Source organism: Notolepis coatsorum (assembly GCF_963971535.1).
Source record: "Notolepis coatsorum genome assembly, chromosome: 10".
Classification (NCBI taxonomy): Eukaryota; Metazoa; Chordata; class Actinopteri; order Aulopiformes; family Paralepididae; genus Notolepis; species Notolepis coatsorum.
In genome coordinates this window covers 134832500-134857955 of record NC_140174.1, presented here as the reverse complement: position 1 = coordinate 134857955, position 25456 = coordinate 134832500, and the positions used below count along the sequence as shown (strand labels likewise).

General features: G+C 44.6%; 1 protein-coding gene across 1 annotated transcript in view; it reads left to right on the top strand.

Moving 5' to 3' along the window:
• Positions 1–25456, top strand: part of aebp1b (AE binding protein 1b) — a 38677-nt gene that overhangs the window by 8044 nt on the left and 5177 nt on the right. Inside the window, 18 exon segments of the mRNA XM_084322789.1 lie at positions 9026–9196; positions 9796–9861; positions 11307–11747; positions 13607–13681; positions 14368–14433; positions 15863–15920; positions 15922–15935; positions 18408–18479; positions 19388–19396; positions 19399–19422; positions 19425–19495; positions 20319–20458; positions 20618–20702; positions 21453–21597; positions 22563–22651; positions 23291–23414; positions 23675–23871; positions 24962–25138. Coding sequence (XP_084178915.1) covers positions 9026–9196; positions 9796–9861; positions 11307–11747; positions 13607–13681; positions 14368–14433; positions 15863–15920; positions 15922–15935; positions 18408–18479; positions 19388–19396; positions 19399–19422; positions 19425–19495; positions 20319–20458; positions 20618–20702; positions 21453–21597; positions 22563–22651; positions 23291–23414; positions 23675–23871; positions 24962–25138 — 2024 coding nt within the window.

Here is a 25456-nt window from a genome sequence, read left to right as displayed (position 1 = left end):
ATGTAACGTTTAGACAACGTGGCTGAGCCCACAACTGGCTGGGTTACCCTACAATGCTGTGCATAGTGGCACATGATCGAGGGCTGAGTCCCTCTCTTAGCTTGTTATTCTTACTTGAGGGGTAATGATGAAAATAACAAGTGGCAAGTTTTTTTCACACAAGCAGAGCTGTGGGAAACCTGTTTCAAACAAGGTTCAAGGTTGTTGTCGGCTGTGCTGGCGTGCATGATGTAAAGCTTTTACTCTACACATTGGCGTCGTATCAGGGGTAAGGTGGTAAGGGGTGGGTGAAATTATTCCCCGGTTTGCCCCTGTCCCCCCCCCCCTCCCCTCAAATCTGATTTTGTTTACAAAATGTGTGTTGATTCACTATATTTTTGGGGATACGGTGTAAATCCCTCAGCTTCTGCTGGGGTTGTGCTCTTGCTTAGAGAGAGGCAATTTTCTCTGAAAAGTGTTTGGTCGCTGTCATGTAGACTTAGCAAGGCCTGTGACTAGCACTTGATCGAGGACTTATGTCTTCTCTCATCATAAAAAACGGCGTTCCTCTTACAGTAGTGAGAGTGAACTTTTGCCCTTTTCTATTGTGATAGAGTGTTCGTATTCACGTTTAAGTAAACGTGGCTTTGAATCCACAACTGGGTTAGGTGTTGGCCTACAGAAGTTACATGTGTAGCTCTTGTACCAGGGCCATTGGCCCCTCTCTTGGTCTGTGTTTTTCTTACTTTAGGGTAAAGGTGTAAAAATTCAGGTGGCAAGTTCGCACATGAGCCTGAAGCCATGTATAAAACCAGTTTTTGCACAGACGAGGTTATCATCTGTGGCTGGCGTGCAGAATGTGAAGCTGTTACCCTAACAGGTGTAATGCGCTTTCATGTAGCACGCTATGACTGGTGTCATGGCTCTGCTTTGTCGTTGCATCGTATCAGGGGTGAGGGGTCATGAGGGGTGGGCTGATAAAATCCTCCCCCCCCTTTACTGATTGGCCGGGAGGTGGGACCTCCTGCCTGTCAGTTTTTCCCTGTCGGCTGAGGGGCAGCGCGTCACAGGGAGGGGGAAGGGGGGGTTCCCTGGTTCCACTCCATGTTAGGATGGGTGGGTCACAGGATTTCCACCCGGCCATGGGATACGTCACCGGGCGTGTTTCCTATTGGCCAGGAGACATCCGTGAGGTTACAGGCTCTGTGCTGCACACCGCTGGCTTTGTCAAAGTTGGATGATGCGATGCATTCGAAAACTGTTTTCTGCTCTGCTCTCTATTACAGTGTGTATTGGGCCATTGGTCACTTGGCCCAATTATTATTGCATGTATCTTTTTCAATTGTACTCACGTGGAGGTCTCTCTGGGGGAACTTCTTTCTTCCCCTCTTATGTGAGGAGCAGAATTGACGGGGTTGCCCTCAGTCGCATCATATAAGGCCCGTGTCTGTGTCTTATTGACTGGCTTCCTGCTGCTCGTCCTAGACAGCATGGAGGGAACGTCGTCTGGTGTTTTCTTATTAGAATTCACCATTGATGTGTTTCGGGTTCTTGACATGCATATAGCGCTGGCCCTGGGTGCTTCCAATGTGGAACCACGTTATGGGCCAGCGCGCCTTGGTTGCCCAATTCATAGAAACAGCGTTTTTTATGCGGGCGACTAGGAAGGAGATTTTTTATCTCTACTGAGCGCCAGTGCACTAAGTTGGACTCGATGACTCACGTGCATCTCCGGGGGGAGATGACGGAGTAGATCATTACATTGGCGGAGGGGTCTCACGCCCATGAGGTGGGCCGCCAGGGGCAGCACATTCACGTTCTGTCCATCTTGGTGGCGCCCTCTGTGATGTTTTAGATCGACACGCGTACCTACCCCCCTCTTAGGACTGGGGATGGCGGCGTGACTAGGACGCGGGACTGGTTTTGGTCACGCCGGACCAGGTCAGTTAACCCGTTGTCCGCCGGGGGGCAGACCTGCTGTTCTGGTACCCCGAAGGACTTTGTGCTTTTCCGGGGGGGAAATGCCGGGTCGGTCCGGGCTTCGCAGGGATTGATGTCGTGGATATGTGTGTCATGTGTATGCCACTACGGCTTGCCCATAACAGTGACGTGCTTGGTCCATACTGTGTTGTACCTTGCGCTGTGTTAGGGGGCCTGGTCCTTCTCCATTGTTTCACTCCTCCCTCCCCCTGCTGGGCAGGGATGGGAGGGGGCTGTCGAGGTGGTTGCTGTCGACCCCTCTAGGCATCCCTGTGTAGGTCCCGGTCCTCCAGGCCCAGGTCCGGACTCGTTCCCGTCGACCTGTTGGCCTGGGTTAACCCTTTGAAAACTGAAACACTTTGTTTCTAGGTTTTTCTTGATGGGTTAAGGGAACAACCGCCTCCTGTTAAACTAAACATAGGGAGGTGGTTGGTTCTCTGGTGTGTTGGTAGCAGAGTCGACTCTCGGGTTGAGGCCGGGCTTGACCCCGTCTGCCCGAGAGTGTGCCCCCGCATTTTTCATGACGTCTGCCAATTGTGTCGGCCTCTCCTTTGAACCTCGACCCCGCTGGAAGGGTCGGGTTTGTTGAGGTCATGGCATGGTGCATAGCATACCGAACACCCCTTCCGTCGGGTACTGTTCTTACAGTAGACCCTTTAGGCGCCTGTCTAGTCCGCAGTGCTCCAGGCACAGGTCGAGTTCTGGCCTGTTGCCTGGATTGAGGGATCAACCCCCTTGGGGGTTGTCTCCCCGGCACGCCGTCTGGCCCCACAGTATTGTGGGGGGGTAGCCTCTTGGGGCTTACGGCCATGCCAACCTGGACACACCCGATCTCGTCAGATCTCGGAAACTAAGCAGGTTCGGCCCTGGTAGTTCTTGGATGGGGGACCCCCTGGGAATACCAGGTGGAGTAAGCTAGAGTGCTTCAGGGCGGCGTGCCAAAGGGGGGAAGGGCCTACTCTTGATTTGGGCCCTGTCCGATACGCTGGCGATGTGGGGGGTGGTGTCATCAGTGACCGTCTGGTGGGGTCCCGATGCTACGGCATTGTTGACCTCACCGGGCCCCCTTTTTCGGGGGGTCCTGGCTCTCAGGCTGTTCCTGGGGCTGGGTCCTCCTCCGCGCTCCGCTGCTATGGCCTTGCCACAGGGTTGGGTTCTTGACCTTTGACCCCGTGATATTGGGGGCTGTAACAGGGGTTTTTCTTCCCGTTCGTTCCCTAGTGGCATGTGGGATGCGCGCCTGGGTGGTCGCGGGTCCTTCTGTGAAGGTAAGTCCCACGATCTGCTCACCCTGTGCGTTGAGGTGCTAAACCCTCTTTGCACAGTCGGATCCGATTCCCTCCCGTCCCCCTCTAGGGGGGTCCGGGGGCTCGGGTCCTCCCCGGTTCTGATGGTTGTGGGGGGCCTCAGCGGGTACATTTGTCGAGCTTCCGCTCTGCTCAGCTCCTGTGTTCCACTAGAGTGCAGAGCGTAAGCTATACGATAATATAACATACGGTTATCCTAGGGCTGGGCGATAAAACGATAATGATAACTATCGCGATAAATTATTTCCTCGAAATAAACATGAAACGTGGTCGCAAAGTTTCGATATATCGATTTTCCAAGCTTGGATATGAGCACACGCACTAACAACCAATAAGTGAAGGAGATGGCCGACAGCAGAAGGAGACCCGCGCTGCACCTCTGGGTAGAGAGGTAGGACTCAAGTAGTAAACAAGGCTGGCTAGGATAATTAGCTTGCACGGCGCTATTTTATAGTTTACGTGCCGAGTGGGTGTGTGGCGTGAATTCTGAGGCCACGGTTATAGTAGTGTGGGGTATACGGTGGACGTCGTTGCAATGTATTGGGGCGGAACAGAGTATTTTAGGGTCATATTTAGTACATTGTCATGGGATACACCGCTTGTCGGCTAACTGCTAACCTGCGCGGACTGATGACGACATCAACTCGAGACATTCGCAGCAGCAAAACAAGTCTATTAATAGCCCGTCCATCGGCGCCAGGCATAAGAAGTTAATTAAACTTGACAGACGATAATTATCGATATCGAGTTATATGAAAATAATTTTATAATTTTATCGCAATAAAGTTTTTGGCCATATCGCCCAGCCCTAGGTTATCCTATAACCATAGTTATATGAGTATAGCGAGCGCTCTGCACTGACTCACTGAGGACCCCGTGGTCTTCGCCTTCGGTGGTGAAAGACTTGGGAAGGAGCTGTTAGTGTGGCCACGACCCTGCTTATGTAGAGGAGCGGATGTGGGTGTGGCCAGGCGGATGGGTGTGTACATGTGGAGAAAAATTATTCAGTGTTAGATTGGATAAAGGGATAGTTCCACTAGAGTGCAGAGCGCTCGCTATACTCGTATAACTATGGTTATAGGATAACCGTATGTTATAGTTTTTTCATTGACTCCAATGCATTCAGAGTTTTTTTCTCTTCCTGTTATCGCTCGTGACTTTTCACCTAGATCCCTGATTTGCAGATCCCCATGTGGGGTATCATTGGAAATCCACTCTCATTGGCTACAACCCTGTCCAATAATAATCGAGATCGCCGAATGATTGACGGAGCTAGAGCCGCAGGAGTTGGGGGTGGTACAAAAAAAAGAAAAAGAAAACTCTGCCGTGTACTTTGGCGCACGCCTAGCATATCGGCATGTAACTCGAGAACCACTGAACGGATTTTGTCGCCTGAAAGGGCAATCGACAGTAGGGCTGCACGATTTTGGGAAATAATATAATTGCTGACAGATATTGCAATTGCAATATTGCAAAAGCGATAAAATGTGCGAAATTCTTTTTAAAGCAGCCCAAAAAAGTAATTTTTACCTGGGAATCGATCATTATTTTAACATTTAAATATCAACATTATCTGGCAATCCTCAGTAAATAGTATACTATCAAACTCCTCTGATGTCATCTGGTCTTTCCAAAGACCAGATATGGGATGCGTGCGCGCACACACACGCACACACACACACACAGAAAGGGCTCCTTGTGCAACGTTTTGCTATGTTAATTGACAAGTAGAGAGAGGGATGGAGAGAGACGGGCTCCCTCCCGAGCCCCGCCCCCCCCCCCCCCCCCCCCACCCTTTCCAGCTCAGCTCAGCTGTTTTCTCTGTCTGAGCAGGGTTGGCTAGCTTAGCTTAGCTAGCGTTAGCGGCTAACATTAGTTTACCCCGACGTAAATGAATGACTAGGATGTTAGAAGCATTGGAGTTTTCACTGCACATAGAAACAGAGCAAAAAAAAAGCTGGGACTTATTTCGGATCACGAAATGCGACCAAAGCACCCTGGAGCTACATGTATGCTGTAAGTCTTCTCACATGGACATTTCACAAGCTGTTGTTGATGGGCATATACTATCTACCTTGGGCTACTTCTGATTGGTGAGAAACGAGAGCACAGCACTTCTGATTGGTAAGCATGACTGGCACGCAAGAAAAAAACTTGAATCAAACTCTCTGTATAAAGTATCCCAAATCGCAGGCTTTGCGATTTGCTAATGGCATCATTTCAAATCGCAATTTTGATTTAAAAACGATTAATCGTTCAGCCCTAATCGACAGGCACCAAATAGGGCTTTAATTATATATATATTGTATTAAAAGATTCACACCCAAGCCGCTAGAGGTCGGCAAAGTGGATGCGTCGCGCAAATCATCCTCAAGAGGTCCCGCCGGTGGGTCGGTGCCTGTTAAGAGGCAGGAGTGGCCAAATGTTTGCCCTCTTTTCTTGATCCTCCAATCGAGATAGGCCAATTCCAATTCCATCACATTTACAACAATCAGCGAAGGAGCTCCATATTTTTTTTTTGATAATTTTATTTTCATTTTCAACCAGCATGGATACATACAGGATATGGTCAGTGTCAAATAGAGAATCATCCATTTTGGTTATTTTTTTCCCCCCACCCCCACTCCCTCCCACCAGTTCCCTCCCACCAGCCCACCCCCCCACCAGTTCCCTCCCACCAGCCCCCCCCCCCTCCCAGGTTCAACTCAGACTCACATTAGGCAAACACTAAACTAACAGAAATAAGTAAAATACAAACATAACAAAACAAAAACAAAAACATTCACATCTCGCTCTTGCTCCGAGGTCCCAACATAGTCTCATAGAGTCAACTATGGGAGTGTACCCAACCTTTCATTCTCCATATACGTCAAAAAAGGTTGCCATGTCTTATAGAATCTATCCGTAGAGCCTCCTAAGGTGCATCTCATCTTTTCCAATTGCAGGAACCCCATTACCTCTCTGGTCCATTGGACATGTGTGGGAGAGGCCTCCTGCTTCCACATCATAAGTATTAAACGCCGAGCAATTAAAGTAGAAAAAGCAATGATTTTCGAGTGTTTTATGTGAATAGGTATATCCTCTGGTGCCACTCCAAAGATTGCGATTATAGGAGAAGGGTCAATTTTGGTTCCAAATATTGCATCAAATATAGATGTCCAATAGTTATATAAATTTGGACACGTCCAGAATGTATGAACGAGAGAACCCGTCATCGTCTTGCACCTATTGCACAGAGGATCTGTCCCTGGATAAAACTTAGCCAACTTCTCCTCTGAGAAATGCAGACGGTGTAGCACCTTGAACTGTATGAGCCCATGTCTGGCACATATTGAGGAAGAGTGAACATTCCGGAGAATAGATTGCCATTGTTCATCCGAAAATTCTACAGACAGATCATCCTCCCAATGTGATTTGATAATAGTGAGGGTCGACAATATATCATACAATACTCCAATCGCTCCCCTTCTGTATACATTAACATCTAGAAATTCATCTAAAGTTGTTTTTTCAGGCATGTTGGGAAATTTAGGATATCTGTTGCGTACAAAGTCACGAATTTGCATATAGCGGAAGAAATTAGTCCGAGGGATGTCATGCTTTTGAGTCAGCTGAGTAAATGAGGCAAAAACATTGTCAATATACAGATCTTTAAAACTAGATATACCCTTATTGCTCCAGATCTTAAAGGCAGAGTCCAATAGGGACGGTGGGAACATATGGTTGCAAGGGATTGGTGCCCATATTGGAGCTCCATATTGCTGTTTTTGGGTGAAAAAAACCTTGGCCCTCATTCATCAACGTGTCTTACGCACAGATTTGTGCTTAACCTGTGCGTACGATCATTTCTAAGCAAAGAGTGGGATTCATCAATTTCAACTTGAACTTGACTCTGTGCTTATATTTACGCACAGGTCGGAGCACACTTAGCTGACGCCCAGTGGTAGAACATCGTTACTACGGCATAAGCGCTCCTCAGTTCTGCATTAGTTTCAAGGCGGAAATGAGCTTCCGTGCATTAGTTTCAACACTGGCGTGTTCAACTTCTGTATGACCCGTAATTCATTATAGTTCATTGTAAAATAGCGACAGTAGTGTGTAATTATAACGGGCTCATGCGGGAACAAGAGGTTGGCTTGCTTGTTTGGCACGGGGGGCAGAAGCAGAACGCACCTCCAAACCCGATTAAATATTGTTTCAAATAAAAAGCGACATACTATTATTTTGTGTCATGTTTCCAAATAAGATTGGCCACAACGGAATGCTTTCTACTTCAATTTGTTGATTAGAATAGATTACCTCGCTCCGTTGAAACTTCACTGAGCTCAGCACACAGACATGATGGAATTCAAGTTCATGTATTGAAAGGCAGGCTACATCATACATGGCAGTGATATTCATTGTTCTTGTATATGCTCTCGTATTATTGTTTATATAGGCTACCCAATACTGACATCAAAATAGATTGTATGCTTAGAAATCATATGCAGCAGGTAGAAAATTGACGGAAAATCCGTCGCGATTTGGAATAAAATTGAGGAGAACTTTAATCCCTGGGTATTAATCAAACAAAATGGAAAAAGGCAGTCATATTCCAGCACGGTCTTTATTAGTGTTTGCGCTGCCCAGGCAGCAATGGTTAATAGATATCATATCCGACATCACCGTACGTGTAGACGTCTGTCAAGTTAGTTTACTGTATGCAGGCTTCGCAGGGCTGTGTGTTATATATGCGCAAGTTACTGTTGCATAATGTAGGCTATGGCTGCTATTATATGTAATTCATATAGGCTACCTAATAGTATATGATTTTTAGAGGCATCTATTTTGTTGTCGGTAATACCGACAACAAAATAGATGCCTCTAAAAATCATATTATAGCCAATCGAACACAACTAATAAAGGCATTCATATTACAGCACGGTTATAATGACACACAACCAACGCCAAACAGTGGTTAACGAACGGTCTTTATTAGTATTTTGAGCTGTCCAGGCAGAATTGCAGCAATGGTCTTAGGGAGCCGTTGATATCTGACATCACCGTGTACAAGTCAGCCTTTTATTTATCCCATAACACGCGTTGTGTCTTCTTGGTTCGACAGCGCCTCAGTGAATAATCTCCCGTGGAGTTTCTCAGAGTTCCGCTCGGGTCATTCCATTATTTCACATCCCAAGGGGGGTGTTTCATGACCATATATGGATAATCATGCACGAGCATTGACGGTAGAACAAAGTGGTATTTATCAACACGGGGGAGCATAGGACCTGTGTACGCACGGTTGATGAATCCCAATATTTCCGTGCGTACACTCATTCTAAATCCTGTGCTTACGTGTGGAAATAGAACATTTTCTACGTCCACGTTGATGAATGAGGGCCCTTGTGTCTCCAAAAGGTGCACGTTTTTCATGAATGAAGTTAAACAATTATTTTGCGTTTGACGTCAATGTAGTTTTTGAAGTTATACATTGGGTTTTGAAAGGGTTTCTAGTGTCCTAGGGTCCCCACAACATGTTGAGGATGTACATGAAAATCACCTAAATTGAAGATACAAGGTTTTGGCCAGAAAATATTTGCTCACACACGATCACAAGGAAGTATACGGTGAAAAATACACAAATAAACTAATATATTCTAATCAATTAATCTGTTTCTTTTGCATTAGAAAAATCTGATATATATATATATTTTTTTTATCTTCGGCAAAAACAAATGAGCGGTACTTGTATTTAGCTGACTCTCTCTGGCTGGTTGCAGGCAGGGTGCGGAGAGCGCCAGAGGAAGGGAAGAAGAAGAAGAAGGACAAGAAGAAAAACAAGGACCCCAACGCCACCAAGAAGCCCAAGACTGACAAGAAGGGCAAGAAGAAGGACAAGCCTGCCACCACCACCCCTCCACCCACCACCACCCTGCCACCCACCACCACACGTGAGTAGAGGCCACAGTGGACGTTAGATCAGATCAGATCAGATCAGATCAGATACCTTACCTTTATTCATCCCCTTGGGGAAAGGTCATATGAACATGGGGCAGGGGTTACAGGTATGGGCAGGGTAATAGTATAAAGACATAAATATAGGCATTCAAGTTAGATCTGAATATAAAAAATATATGAAGGGAAAAAGTGTAATACAGTGGAAACAATCTAATTAACTCTGAATATAAGAATATGAGACAGTAGCAGTGTAATAAAAACTGCAGGCGAGGGTCTGTGCCCTATCAGTTATATTATGTTACAATAAATATGAGAAATAAATAATTAGAATCTGTATATACTATGAGTAAAGTAAAGTATACACAGGTGCAGTATACACAAGGTACCCTAACTGGCATGTTGGAATGCTCACAAAGTTAAATCTATACATTTCTATCTCTATTGTTGATACCTGCTCCTTAACTGTCTGTCTGTCTGTCTGTCTGTCTGTCTGTCTGTCTGTCTGTCTGTCTGTCTGTCTGTCTGTCTGTCTGTCTGTCTGTCTGTCTGTCTGTCTGTCTGTCTGTCTGTCTGTCTGTCCTCATGTCCTCAGCGATTCCCACTGAGCCACCCACCACAGAGTCTGATTCATACCCAGATTATCCCTACGCTGAGGGTGGTGAGCGACCAACACACACACACACACACACACACACACTCACACACACACAATCACACACACACACACACACAAATACCCAGATAAAAGTCCTCCATTAAAATTCTACTTACGGTAAGTAAAAGTAGAGAAGTATTTGCTATTGAATGTACTTAAGTATCAAAAGTAAGATCCATTGACCTCTAAAGGTTATGTTAAAGTGGTATGTGGTCCAGTTATGCTGCTCTGATTACGTCCTCTTGAAGTTGACTTAAACTTTTGCCAGGTCTTCTTCTTCAAAGTAACTAGTCATGGATGGCTTCAGATAAATGTAGTGTAGTAAAAAGTACAATTTCCTTTGAAATGTAGTGGAGTAAAAGTATAAAGTTCCTTGAAATTGTACTCAAGTACAGTACTTGAGTAAAAATACTTACTTTCAGGGCGGCCGGGTAGTGCAGCGGACTAAGCGTCTGTCTACCACCACAGAGACAGTGGGATCGAATCCAGCTGTGGTGCTTCCGGGTTGGCCGACCGTCCATACGAACACAATTGGCAGTGTTAGAGGGTGGGAAACCCGGCGAGGGTGGGTCCTGGTCGTTGTAAACAGCAACTCCTACAGTTCGGTCGGGCGCCTGCACAGCAAGGGAAGGATCTAAGAGAGGTAGTGTGACCTTCCACACGTTACACTCTCCCAGTGAGAGTCCGCGCTGCCAGGTGAAAAGAAGCGGTGGGCTGGGTACACATGTGTCGGAGGAAGCATGTGATAGTCTCCGCCCTCCCGGACCGACGGTAGGGGGTAGAGTGCGCAACGACCAGGAAGGGGATTGGGAATTGGCATAACGACTAACATTGGGATGGGAGAAAAACGGAAGAAAGAAGGAAAAAGATAATTTTTTTTTTTTAATTACTTACTTTCCACCACTACGCGCATGCACGCACGCACACACACACACACACACACACACACACACACACACACACACACACAATGTCAGTATGAGTCCATCTCCACCTCTGCGGAGATGGACACCCACACACTTTAAATAAACAACACACTGTAGCACCCACTTTACCACTTTAGATACTAACACACTTTACACTTTATATTATTGGTAAGGAAATTACACATCATTCTCATTCCTTATTCCTTATTGCACCTCATTGCACCACACCACCACAAGGTGGCACCACAAGCTAAGCTATACCTCACCATTTCTACATTGTACTGTACCTGCACTGTATATACTGTACATACTGTATATATTGGTATACTGAATTTTTGTTGTTGTTTACACTTGTTTACATACTTGACTTCTTGACTTTCTATTTTATACTTATATTATACTTTTATACTATCTTGTTATTATCTAGCACACTCTCAGGAGCAAAACAGAAAGCATTTCATGCAAAGTATTCTGTATTTCTGTATGACAACTAATAAAGAAACTTGAAACTTGCTTTGACAGAAGATGACTACTGGAAGGGGCCTGAGGAAGGGGACCCAGACGACCCGGCGGTGACTGACCCCGAGGACGACGACTACTGGAAGGAGGACGAGGACGAGGACGCCACGCCACCACGCCCTGAGACATACCCTGAGACAGACGACCCTGAGACATACCCTGAGACAGACGACCCTGAGACATACCCTGAGACATACCCTGAGACAGACGCTCCAGTCACAGACGCTCCGGCCACGACACCAGGCACCACTCCGGTCCAAAACACCCCTCCAGTCACAGACACCTACACGTACACAGAGCCTCCGTACGATGACTACGGAGACGAGAAAGACCCAGCCGGTCCTCTCACTGACAGCTACGATGACTACGATGACCTCGTGCCACCTGTCCCTGAGGTGGACGGGAAGCCGGACACAGAGGACGGAGACTACTGGGACGCCCCGTGTATGTTGTTTAAACTCTGCTTGTCCATCTCTGGTTGGCTTGAGGAAAGATGTTTGTGAGATGGGGGTAGAGGAATCATTAATCGGTAATACTTTCCTTTTAGGGGGTGAGATATTAATGATTAGAAACTAATGAGGAAGTGTATGTTATTAAAAGAACACGCCAACATTTGGGGAAATTAGCTTACCGTCTTCTCCAGAGAGAGACAAGAAGATAGACACCAGTTTCCTCTCTGTGCGTTCAGTATAAAGCTATCTGGCTGCATGTTAGCCTAGCTTAGCACAATGAATGGAAGCGGACATGGCCGGTTAGCCTTCGGGAGAGGTGTTAGTTGGACAATGCCTAGGCTAACTGGCCATATGGCTGCATATGGCTAGCAGATTTACCTTGTGTCATTCATGTCCCAGGGGTTACTCTGCTGCATATTGTCAGAGCTTTCATGAAGATTCCTTCTTTCCACCATCTCATCCACCTGAGGTCGACACAGACTTTGTACTCTTTCCACCCGTTCAGATAATGGAAATATTACGTCACGTATGACTCTGTGTGACATTAACTATGAGCAGTGGTGGAAGAAGTGCACGGTTCCTTCACTTAAGTAAAAGTAGAAATACCCAGATAAAATTGTACTCTGGTAAAAGTAAAAGTCCTCCATTCAAAATTCTACTTAAGTAAAAGTAGAGAAGTATTTCAGATTGAATGTACACATTCTACATGATTCTTTGTGTATTCCAGTGCCTGCAATTCTGAACCAACAACTGACTCTAAAGGTTATGTTAAAGTGGTATGTGGTCCGGTTATACTGGCTCTGATTAAAGGTTATATTAAAGTGGTATGTGGTCCGGTTATACTGGCTCTGATTAAAGGTTATATTAAAGTGGTATGTGGTCCACGCTGCTCCGATTACGTCCTCTTAGTTGGCCGGCTTCAAAATGTAAAGTACAATCTTCATCAATTTGACCATGGTTTCTATACAAAATCTTTTTCTTCAAAGTAACCAGCAACTGATGGGTTCAGATGAATGTAGTGGAGTAAAAAGTACACTATTTCCTTTGGAAATGTAGTGGAGTAAAAGCACAAAGTTCCCTAAAAATGAAAACACAAGGTAAAGTACAAGTACCTCAAAACGTAGAGTACAAAAAAAACTAGTTACTTTCCACCGCTGACTACGAGCTGCTGATCATCTGAACGGTGGCTCTTTGATGTGAGAGAAGTCAAATCAAATCAAATGTATTTGTAAGGCCCGACATCACATTAATGTCCCCATGGGCAGGACACGTCTTCTTTAAACAAGTCAAGAAGAAACATCATAATAAATCAAGAACAAAACAAAAACACAATGAAATCCAAAATAAAATGTAAAATAAATAAATGAATGCAACACTGCCAGACATACCCCACGCATGAATGTAAGGAAAAACTCACTAAAAACCTAGCAATAGGAAAAAAGCACCACCACAGGCAATGTGGAGAGGAGAAACCTTATAGAAGGGCCATTCTTAGATGTCGGTGATAGTAGTGTTGCTATAAAACAGGCGAACCAGTTGATAAGTATGTACATATACGTGTAATGAAACACAAATAAGTACATGCAATAGCAACTGGGGTACATAAGGACATTTTGAAAGATTGAAAATAGAGCTGATGACGGATCCATTGGAGGTTCTCACATGACGGCTTGTTTCCACCCGTCTCACTACTCCACGTTTCCATTCATTCACTTCCACTCATCCATCCTGCTTTTCTTTCGTTCGTTTGGGTCACATTCTTCCACTTCTCAGTCAGCTTGACACTGTAGTCCTGCAACAACTCTTTCATTCATCTCTCTCTCCATTCTCGATCCTTTTTTTGTGTTATAGACGAGGTGCCAGAGAACCTCCCGTTCCCCGATGGCAAAGAGGTGGGCCCTGGAAAAGAACCGGAGACTGTTACAGGTAACTGATATATATCACTCAAACACGTACCGTTATTATCCTAGTCATAGGATAGGAATTATTATTGTTCATCTTGGAATTGTGAAATGAAGTACAGACTCATGATACAGATGTTTGTCCCATCTCTGCCTCTACTCTGTGGGAGTAGATGAGAAATCCTAAGCACTTGAACACATGAGAATAACATTATAACGGTATAAGCTAACTGGTCCTACATTTCAGGTGGGGGGTGGGGGATGGGAGGGTGAATGGCTGGGTGAATCAGTCAGTCAGTGAGTAGGTGAGTCAGTGAGTCAGTCAGTCAGTGAGTCAGTCAGTGATTAGGTGGGTCTGGTTGGTTCCACATAATCAACTAGTACACACGTTTGAATTTTCTTGAGAGTAAAGAAAAGCCTCATCACCTGCAACTCAGTTATATTCCTCGTAAATGTTCATTAAATGTTTAACTGTCCTCACTTTAATAACACACTGGGCGTTACGGTAGTGTCTCTGTTGGTCCAAATAGAGAACATTTGTTGTGGTTGGAAAAATCTGTGGGCTGTGCTAACGCTGTGTGTTTGGAGTGTTATTGTACAACTTGAAGTAAACTGTGAACTAAAGAACATCTAATCTAGTAAAACGTTTGCAGTCTCAAAGACAGCATGAGTCATCTAACTGCATTTGCGTTTTCTCTCCCTTTGATGCAGAAGAGCCTACAACTACTGCTGCTCCTTCTGAGGGTACTTGGTACGATGACTATGACTATGGACAGAGTATGTACACACACACACACACGCACACGCACACACACACACACACACACACACACACACACACACACACACACACACACACACACACACACACAGGATTAGGGATTACTGTCTGACTACCAAAAAATGGTGACTGTAATATGTTACCATTACCGTAAAATACACAGTATTCAAAGATTACAAATACTTTTGAAATAACAGGTGATCATTGTTAACATGTTTTAATTAAGGTACATTTAAATCTTGAAATAATGGATGATGTTGGAGGTAAATAATGATAATAACGCTATTCATCAGATTATTTACCATTACCATTTTGAGTCTTGAGTCATTTAGTCTCAAGTTTTAACTGCTTTGCAGCAAGTTTCAACGGTGTTTGCAAATCCTTGGGCAACATAAAACCTCTTGTCATGCTAAATAACTAAGATTTCAACAGTAGTTGTTTATTTGCCAATATTTCCAGTGTTGCAAGTCTAGTTCAGTCTGAGCAGCCAAGTCTCAAGTTAAGTTACATTTTCCAAACATGCAAGTCTCAAATCAAGTCGAGTGTTACACCTGGCAAGTCCAAGTGTCTCAGGTCTTCATTTGAGTGACTCGAGTCTGAGTCGTGAGTCTCCAGCTCTGCTATTCATATTACAGTCTGTATTGTACAGTAATCGATTGCTCATCTAATACATCATCAGAAAAGGGACCAAGGTGTAATTGAATGTATCAGATTACATTATTGACATTTTATTAGTCAGTAGTTGTAGTAGACAGTAGTCATTTTGTTAAAGACTACCATTTTAATAGTAATCCATAATCTGTAAATCCCAACCGTATTCATGCATGCACGCACATAATTGGTGTGAGTGGTTGCAATCCCATTTGAAGGTGTTATGGCTCAAACTAGTGTAATTGTACCATGTTTGCTAAAAAGGCCTAAAAAAATTTATACTGTTTCACCAAATGTACCAAGCGTTCGCAACATTAGAATACTAGCCTAACTGTAACTTTAGAACATGTAAAACACATTACACTGTAGACACAAAATTACTTTATTTGACTCCTGATCAAAGCTCAGCTTTGAAGGCTCACGGTGGCCTTTAGTTTAGCCAGTGGTCTCTTTCCTCTCATCAGACTCAACAAAGTGAACACATGACCATCTAGCTACACCCTGGGAATAAGAGGCATGTTCTGCATTACGCCGCTTTGTCTCATGAGTTAAGCTGCAATGAGGTTGGCAGCCGATGAAACTGGCAAACAAAACAGCCTGGTTAATGACTCTCCAGACGTGTAAATTATAACCTTCAAACACGGTGACTCTCTGTGTGTTTACAGCTCAACTCAGGAAGGCCTGGGACGTTTACTCCGCTAGATCTTGGGATTTAGGAATCAATGGGTATTCCTACAGTAACTATCTTACCGTAACGTGTTTCTTTTTGCACAGGAAGGAAAGAAGACGAAAAGGAGAGAGAAAAGAGATGGAGAGGGGCGGAAAGAGAGAGAGAGGGAGGAGAAAGGTGAGACGAGCCACAGTGTAATTTCATCTTTATTCCTTACGTCATACAGCTTGGTGTAATCATGAGCTCTGTGACATATTCCATAGGATAATGCTTTGCTGTCAAAGTGATGAAGGTGGCCTGTGAGTACTAGTAACAGATAATGGCATTGTGCTCAGCGATGCTCAGTCCCGCGGCTCAGAAGGAAAACACAGATGTGTACGTCCGCACCGCGCAGACATGTGCCTATGGGCCTTCGGAGCGGATATCCTCGCCAGGACCCAACACAAGGGGTACAAGAGTTCACCCTCTGCAAACACAGAATCAATCTGTTTTCGCAAGAAACCCAAAAAAAAAGATACATATCTCATCTGAGCCAGACTGGAGCAAAGCGCTGCGCCAGCGAGAGAGAGAGAGAAGAGAGAGAGAGCGAGAGCGAGAGAGAGAGAGAGAGAGAGAGAGAGAGAGAGAGAGAGAGAGAGAGAGAGAGAGAGAGAGAGAGAGAGAGAGAGAGAGAGAGAGAGAGAGAGAGAGAGAGAGAGAGAGAGAGAGAGAGAGAGAGAGAGAGAGAGAGAGAGAGAGAGAGAGAGAGAGAGAGAGAGAGGAGAGAGAGAGAGAGAGAGAGGGTCACACACACATCGGGGGAGGATTAAGGAGAGTGATTAAGAAATAAAGGAGGGAGGGGAAAGAGGAATGTGTGACACATGTCTGACCACAGGGTTCAAGCAGAGGAGGAGAAGATACTGTAACATCAGGAGTGCACTACTATGTAAGACTGTAACATCAGGAGTGCACTACTATGTAATACTGTAACATCAGGAGTGCACTACTATGTAAGACTGTAACATCAGGAGTGCACTACTATGTAATACTGTAACATCAGGAGTGCACTACTATGTAAGACTGTAACAGCAGGAGTGCACTACTATGTAAGACTGTAACATCAGGAGTGCACTACTATGTAATACTGTAACATCAGGAGTGCACTACTATGTAAGACTGTAACATCAGGAGTGCACTACTATGTAATACTGTAACATCAGGAGTGCACTACTATGTAAGACTGTAACATCAGGAGTGCACTACTATGTAAGACTGTAACATCAGGAGTGCACTACTATGTAAGACTGTAACATCAGGAGTGCACTACTATGTAATACTGTAACATCAGGAGTGCACTACTATGTAAGACTGTAACATCAGGAGTGCACTACTATGTAATACTGTAACATCAGGAGTGCACTACTATGTAAGACTGTAACAGCAGGAGTGCACTACTATGTAATACTGTAACATCAGGAGTGCACTACTATGTAAGACTGTAACATCAGGAGTGCACTACTATGTAAGACTGTAACAGCAGGAGTGCACTACTATGTAAGACTGTAACATCAGGAGTGCACTACTATGTAAGACTGTAACATCAGGAGTGCACTACTATGTAAGACTGTAACAGCAGGAGTGCACTACTATGTAAGACTGTAACATCAGGAGTGCACTACTATGTAAGACTGTAACATCAGGAGTGCACTACTATGTAAGACTGTAACATCAGGAGTGCACTACTATGTAAGACTGTAACATCAGGAGTGCACTACTATGTGAGACTGTAACAGCAGGAGTGCACTACTATGTAAGACTGTAACAGCAGGAGTGCACTACTATGTAAGACTGTAACAGCAGGAGTGCACTACTATGTAAGACTGTAACATCAGGAGTGCACTACTATGTAAGACTGTAACATCAGGAGTGCACTATGTAAGACTGTAACATCAGGAGTGCTGCTGCTCTGCGGGGCCATGTGCTGTTGCTCTGCGGGGCCATGTGTGTAGTAGCGAGTGAGTGATGTCAGCTGCTGTTTGAGAACAGCGTTGATATATGACATAGTTAAGACCGGTGTCAACGAAAGGTATCCTGTGTGCGCGGTTCACCCAAAGGTATCCAGCGTTTCTCAGCAGCCCGGACTCCTTACAGTGTGAGGTTAAGCGTTTCTGTGGCCACAAGCATTCAAGTGTAACACTGAAATATGAGAGCAGATGTGCAACTGAACGTGTGTGAGTTGAATGAATGTGTGCGTGTGTGTGTGTGTGCGTGTGTGTGTGGTGTGTGTACGTACGTACGTAATAAGCCTATATTAGCAAGTGGAATATACATCCAACGCATACGTTTTTGCTTTTACTATCAACAATAGTCTGTGTCAATGTATTCCCCAGTAAGATTTATGGTAATAATAACAGCTTGGATTTAGACATTGTGCAGTCAGCATGGCCATGTGGTGTGTCTGTCTTGCATTTTCTGTTTCGGAAGAATCTAAGTTTGATTAGTGACACATCTGATTGTGTTCAGCTTAGCCTTGTAGCTTCATCTGTAGTTGAGCGGTGCATTTATTATTTAGAGCTTCTTTTTTGCAGATCAACGGGTAGATAAACACAGTCTATACAGGGGGAATTTGCTTTGCATTAAGATTGTTTTGATGATGTCATTGTCCATCAGAGAGAGCCGAGAGGCTGAAGGAGGCAGAGGAGAGAGCGAGGAGCAGGCCGCGCGTCTTCAAAGAGCCAAAAAGTGAGTCAGCCTCTAGTTGGAAAACACAGTCCTAACTAACATTGATAATGTGATCTAACTGTAATCAATGTTTCTGGTATGTGTGTGTGCATGTGTTGAAGGCAGAGGTTCTGTGTAGGATTGTTAGTAACTGTCTAACTGCATATATAACTGTTTACACTAGTGACTGTCTACCTGCATATATAACTGTTTCCACTAGAGGGCGCCCTAGGCGGAGACACTCAGGAGTACTACCAGGTGGCGAGTATAAGTAGCTATGTCTCCTCCCACTTCTTCCTCTCCCCCATGTCTCTCAGTGAGAGAAGACCTGTAGAACTGCTGCTTTCCATGTGAATAATAAACCACGCCGATTAAGGGCTCAAGATAGAAACCATGCCTCTTGACCACATTATTGTCGCCCTATAGCCGAATTCTGTTAACAGCATGTATGTGTATTCATATCTGTGTCTGTTTGTGTTTGTGTATCTGTGTGTGTGTGTGTGTGTGTGTGTGCATGTGTGTATCTGTGTCTGTGCGTGTGTGTGTGTGCGTGTGTGTGTATTCATATCTGTGTCTGTTTGTGTATGTGTCTGTGCGTGTGTGTGTGTGTGCGTGACTGCGTGTGTGTGTATTCATATCTGTGTCTGTTGTGTTTGTGTATCTGTGTCTGTGCGTGTGTGTATCTGTGTCTGTGTATCCGTGTCTGTGTGTGTATATCTGTGTCTGTACGTGCGCGTGTATCTGTGTCTGTGCGTGTGTGTATCTGTGTCTGTGTATCTGTGTGTGTATATCCGTGTCTGTACGTGCGCGTGTGTATCTGTGTCTGTGCATGTGTGTGTGTGTGTGTGTATCTGTGTGTGTATCTGTGTGTGTATCTGTGTGTGTATCTGTGTGTGTGTGTGTGTGTGTGTGTGTGTGCATGCATACAGAATGCCCCCCCTGGGGATGGAGTCCCACAGGGTGCATCAGACCAGCTCCTGGCCTCCTCCATGGCTCAGTATCGCTTCGCTCCACAGAGGGCCCGCCTCAACATGCAGGTACACAACACCCCCTGCAGGTCCGACCCCAACAGTAGCACAAGGAGTGTGTCAAGAGTTATATAAAGCTCCACAGGTGCTCGTGGGTTCGGTAAAAAACTTGAGAAGGTTATATATAATAATAAAAAAAAAAAAAAAAAAAAAGCTCCAGGCAGATTCCGTAGGATGTCAATGTTTTTAATTGATCTGATAACGAAACAGACTCTTGATTCCTGATCTCTTTGGAAATGTGAGTTCCCTACTGGATGCTTTCTGTCTCTGTGTCTCCTTTTGTGCTTTCCGTCTGTAATGATGTCTGCCTGTCTCTGCCAGGTCTCCCTTGGAAAAGAGATTCTTAATCTCAATGGGACTTTCCTTGTTAAAAAAATATATATATATCCATAACCAGCACAACTGTGAGTTCTATTGCAAAAGCCTCAATTTAGAAGCAGAGAGGAAGAGAGGAGGGCAGAGAGGAAGAGAGGAGGGCAGAGAGGAAGAGAGGAGGGCAGAGAGGAAGAGAGGAGGGCAGAGAGGAAGAGAGGAGGGCAGAGAGGAAGAGAGGAGGGCAGAGAGGAAATGAAAACATGTTGGTGTAACTCACAGCCTGGACCTACATCTTTGTGCTCCCAACTATAGAACTACACTCATGTCCCCTAGATACATGGCATGTGGCTATCTACTGGCTATATATATACTATGAAATAGATATGAATTAATAACCCCCAAATATAGACAATACAACTGACTACTTATTTAATCACTCGGTTTGCATGCAGGACCTTCTATGACCGTCACTCGATGCAAGTGATCTCACAGTGTTCTGGTTTCCATGGTTACACAGGGTAATGACGATGAGCACAGCTCGAGGGGCGGGGCGTGGTGCGCCAACGCAGAGGACAAGATTCACTGGTTTGAAATAGACGCGCGCCAGGTGACCGAGTTCACAGGAGTCATAACACAGGGACGAGACTCCCAGAATACGTACGCACACGCACACACACACACATACACGCACACACACACATACACATAGACACAGGCATGCTATTGTATACGGACACACGCACAATCACACAAACACACACAATTTATTTTCTTCTCCTTGTCAATTTATTTTAACACCATTGTGGTTGTTTTCAGGAGCGACTATGTGCAGTCCTACTTCCTGGCGTTCAGCAACGACAGCAGAGAGTGGACCACCATCCACGATGGATTCGCTGACTGGGTGAGTTACCTCCAACCGCACTGGTTTAGGAGTTTGTCACATGATATATTGGAATTTCCTTAATTTTAACACAATATATATTATACTTTATGTATACTTTATGTAAACAAAGACACAGCACAGGTACAGTATCTTGGCCTTGGCATTCGGTATGATATCTCTCTTCCTCCTCTCTCTCACTTTCTCATACTTTTTTCATTCATACACGCTTTTTCCTCCTGATACTGTCACTCACTCTCCCTCCTTCTCTCCCTCTCTCCCCCCTCCCCTCTCTCTCTCTGATTGATTGAAAACTTTATTAACAGATTGCAGAATGGGTACAGTACAGCTCAATACATACAATTGTTAAGGGGCTGCAGACCAGAGAAAGACTTTAATCTTGTTTACATCAGGGTCCCCCATTTTCAATTCATCATTCTCTCTCTCTCTCTCTCTCTCTCTCTCTTTATTCTTTATTATTTTTATTATTATTAAATTTGTTCTTGTTTAAACTGTGGATTGTTTGCTTCTTGTATATAGTATAAATTATTATTTTGTGTAAATTAGGTTGTACGCCGACCATCAAGTAAATACTTGTTTAGTTTAGGAATAAGGGGCAGGTAACTATAAGATGTATTCTTCTTCCTGCTCCTTTTGTCCATGGTATGATATTCATGATTGTGTATAAAGAACTCTGATTGTATTGATTCCATGTGGCAAATAAAACTCTAAATCTGAATCTCTCTCTCTCTCCCTCCCTGGTCATTCCAGTTGTTCTTTGGTAATAATGATAAAGACACTCCAGTGATGAACCAGCTGGCTGCGCCAATGTTGGCTCGTTACATCAGAATCATCCCCCAGAGCTGGAACGGGAGTCTGTGTATGAGGCTAGAGGTCCTAGGCTGCCCCCTGCCTGGTGAGTATGCACACACACACACACACACACACACACACACCTACACCACACACACACACACACACACACACACCACACACACACACACACCACACACACACACACCTACACCTACACACAGACACTTACACACAGACACCTACACACACACACACACACACACACACACACACACACACACACCACACACACACACACACACACACCACACACACACACACCACACACACACACACCACACACACACACACACACACACACCACACACACACACACACACACACACACACACACACACACACACACACAGACAGACACACACCTACACACACACACCACACACACACACCACACACACAGACACACACACACCTACACACACACACAGTCACACACCACACACACCTACACACACACACCTACACACACACACACACACACACACACACCACACACACAGACACACACACACCACACACACACACACCTACACACACACACCTACACACAGACACTTACACACAGACACCTACACACACACACACACACACACAGACACATAGACAGACACACACACACACAGTTAGGGTACGTTATGCGTGTAATGTTTACTTTATGTTCTCATAGTATATATTCAGAAGTGTTTTATTGCCCATATTTATTGTAACATAATATAACTGATAGGGCATACAGACCCTCATCTGCACCTTTGATTCTACAGTTTACTTTATCATATTCTTATTAATTTATTATATTTAATTATATTGTTTACACTGTTTATTTGTTAATTTTTTTTTTATAATTTGATTGCCTATATTTACGTCTTGTACCCCCCCCCCCCCCCCCCCCCCATGCTGCTGTGATTCCCGAATTTCCCCAAGGGGATCAATAAAGGAATATCTTATCTTATCTTATCTTAGACACACACACCTACATAGTAATACTTTTCTCTCCCTCTCTTGTAGATCCAGTCAGTGTCCACTTTCACCTAAATGAAGTGACTCCAGTGGACTACCTAGAGTTTAAGCATCACAGCTACACAGACATGATCATGGTGAGTGTTCCTGCGGAGAGCAGAGAGCCACATCAGCAGATAAATACCAGCACATTCATCCAACGACAAAACGTCTGTCACCAAATCATGAATAACTACAGCACTACTGTACGCTGTCTAGACGGTGATGGTGGTCGGTATGGTAACCACTCCCAGGGTTTCATTTCAATCGTCGAATCATGTGTGTAGATGTTGATTATGGTTGGTATGGGGGAACCACTTCTAGAGTTTTAGACGTGAATATAAAATCAATACTAGGGATGTTCGATATTGGCTTTTTTACCGATACCGATATACCGATATTGTCCAACTCTTAATTTCCGATACCGATATCAACCGATACGATATATGCAGGGTTTCCCCCGCCAAAAAACGGAATAATTTCAGGTAATTAACATTACATATCTCTTGTCGTGTAATTAACACAACATTATGCATACTTTGACAATAAATAAAATAATAATTTGTTCTTACATGCTTGCCTGGGGTAAATAAAAGTTAAATAAATGTAAAAAAAGTATAATTTTATTTTTTTTGAAAACCGATACCGATATTTTCCCATATCACATTTTTATGCCAATATCGGCCGATAATATCGGACATCCCTCAATATTGATCTCAACCGTCTCACTTGTACAGCTGATGAAGTCGGTCAACGATGAGTGTCCCAACATCACCAGCATCTACAGCTTGGGCCACAGCTCCAAGGGTCTGGACATCGTAGCCATGGTCATCTCAGGCAACCCCACGGAACACGAGATAGGTGGGAATCATTACTCAAACTACAATTTCAGTCTTTTCTTGATCCTCTAATCACTCGAGGGAGACAACAACCGTTGGCTTGAGGTAGGTCAATTACTGTAATTTGCTACTTTTGAAGTGCCTTTTTAACCTGAAATATCAATATCAAGTCAAAATAATCCCAAACTGTAAACTAGTGGTTGAATATCCTTGACGACTCGAGGTCAAGTACCCAGCAGACTGTGTCAGTAACGAAACGACCTCGCATTTCCGTCTCCGCAGGCGAACCGGAGTTCCGCTTCACGGCGGGTCTCCATGGCAACGAGGCGGTGGGCCGGGAGATGGTCCTGCTCCTCATGCAGTACCTGTGCAAGGAGTACAAGGACAGGAACCCTCGAGTCCAGCGGCTGGTGGAGGGGATACGCATCCACCTGGTGCCCTCGCTCAACCCCGACGGCCACGAGACGGCCTCTGAAGTGGTCAGTGAACCTTTAAAGATGTGAAGATGTGGTCAGTGAACCTGTGAAGACGTGAAGATGTGCGTCGGAAGACGTGACTAAGAGAGACGGAAATATGAGCTCACGTTTGTCCAGTGGTTGAGTCTAATCTTCACATAATCTTGGACGCGGTTTGAGCCTACGTGGTCCTCATTCCAAACCATTGGAAAATGTTGCTTAGGGGACCTTTAACCCTTTCACTGCCACACGGTCGCCGTCGGTAGTGTGATAGTAAAGGGTTAACCTTCTGTCGTGTGGCAGTGAAAGGGTTAACCTGCTGTTGTGTCGCAGTCAGGGGCGGACCTAGCCCATTTGGCACCCTAGGCGAGATTCACCACTGCGCTTTTTTCTTCATAGTTCTCTAACGTTAGTCTTTCTTTCCTCAACGTTCAATTCTATAACCACTTGACCGATACCCATCAATGCACAGCGCTCTAGCATGTTCTGACTGTGAACACCTAAAGCTGAGGCTCAGACCGACCGACCGTTTTAGATTTTTGGCTCATTTTCCCTTATGTTAGAATTTTTTTAATGTAAAAATAATGGTTGCAGATATAGAGGGGGGCGCCAAAACTGCACAGAAAAAAAAAAAAAAAAAGTTTTTTTTTTTTTTTTGGCGCCCCCCTCTGGGTGGCGCTCTAGGCGACCGCCTATATCGCCTGTAGGAAGGTCCGCCCCTGGTCGCAGTGAAAAGGGTTAACCTTCTGTGTATTGTCGCAGTGAAAGGGTTAACCGTTTGGTAGTGCGGCAGTGAAAGGGTTAAAGAGAATGTGGTTGTGATTGAGACGTATAACGTACCTCCAAGACTGTGATTGTTGTACTACAGATCAGTTATTTTATTGCACTGCACTATTGCACTATTTTACTGTATTACTTTGCTAATAGTCTTTTATAGTTTCTCTTTTGGTTTATAATAATAATAATTATTATAATTATAATTATTATTATTATTATTATTATTATTATTATTATTATTATATATATGTGAGTGGTCTCATTACGTTACCTAAAGTTCATCCTCCCACTCACTGACCCCGTTTGTCCTTCATCACCAACCTCTCCTGCCCTGCAGGGCTCAGAGCTGAGTGGATGGACCACGGGCCATTACACGGAGGACGGCCATGACATCTTCCAGAACTTCCCAGATCTGAGCAGTATTCTGTGGGATGCTGAGGACAAGGGCATGGTGCCCAAACTAACCCCCAACCACCACGTCCCCATCCCTGGAGACCTGGAGACAAACAGCTCGGTAAATACTTTCTCTCTGTCTGCTGTGTCAATGAGACTCCCTATATAAGCCAGTTCTCTCATCTACAGCATCATATAAACCCACCCCTACCCCTTACCTTAACCTCAGTGGACCTCACGTGCCACCTTAACCAAATCAAATCAAATTTATTTGTAAGGCCCGACAACACACATTAATGTCCCCATGGGCGGGAGACGTCTTCTTTAAACAAGTCAAGAAGAAACATCACAATAAATCAAGAACAAAACAGAAACAACATAAAGTCCAAACATTTTAAAATAAATTAATGCAACACTCCCAGACATACCCCACACGAAG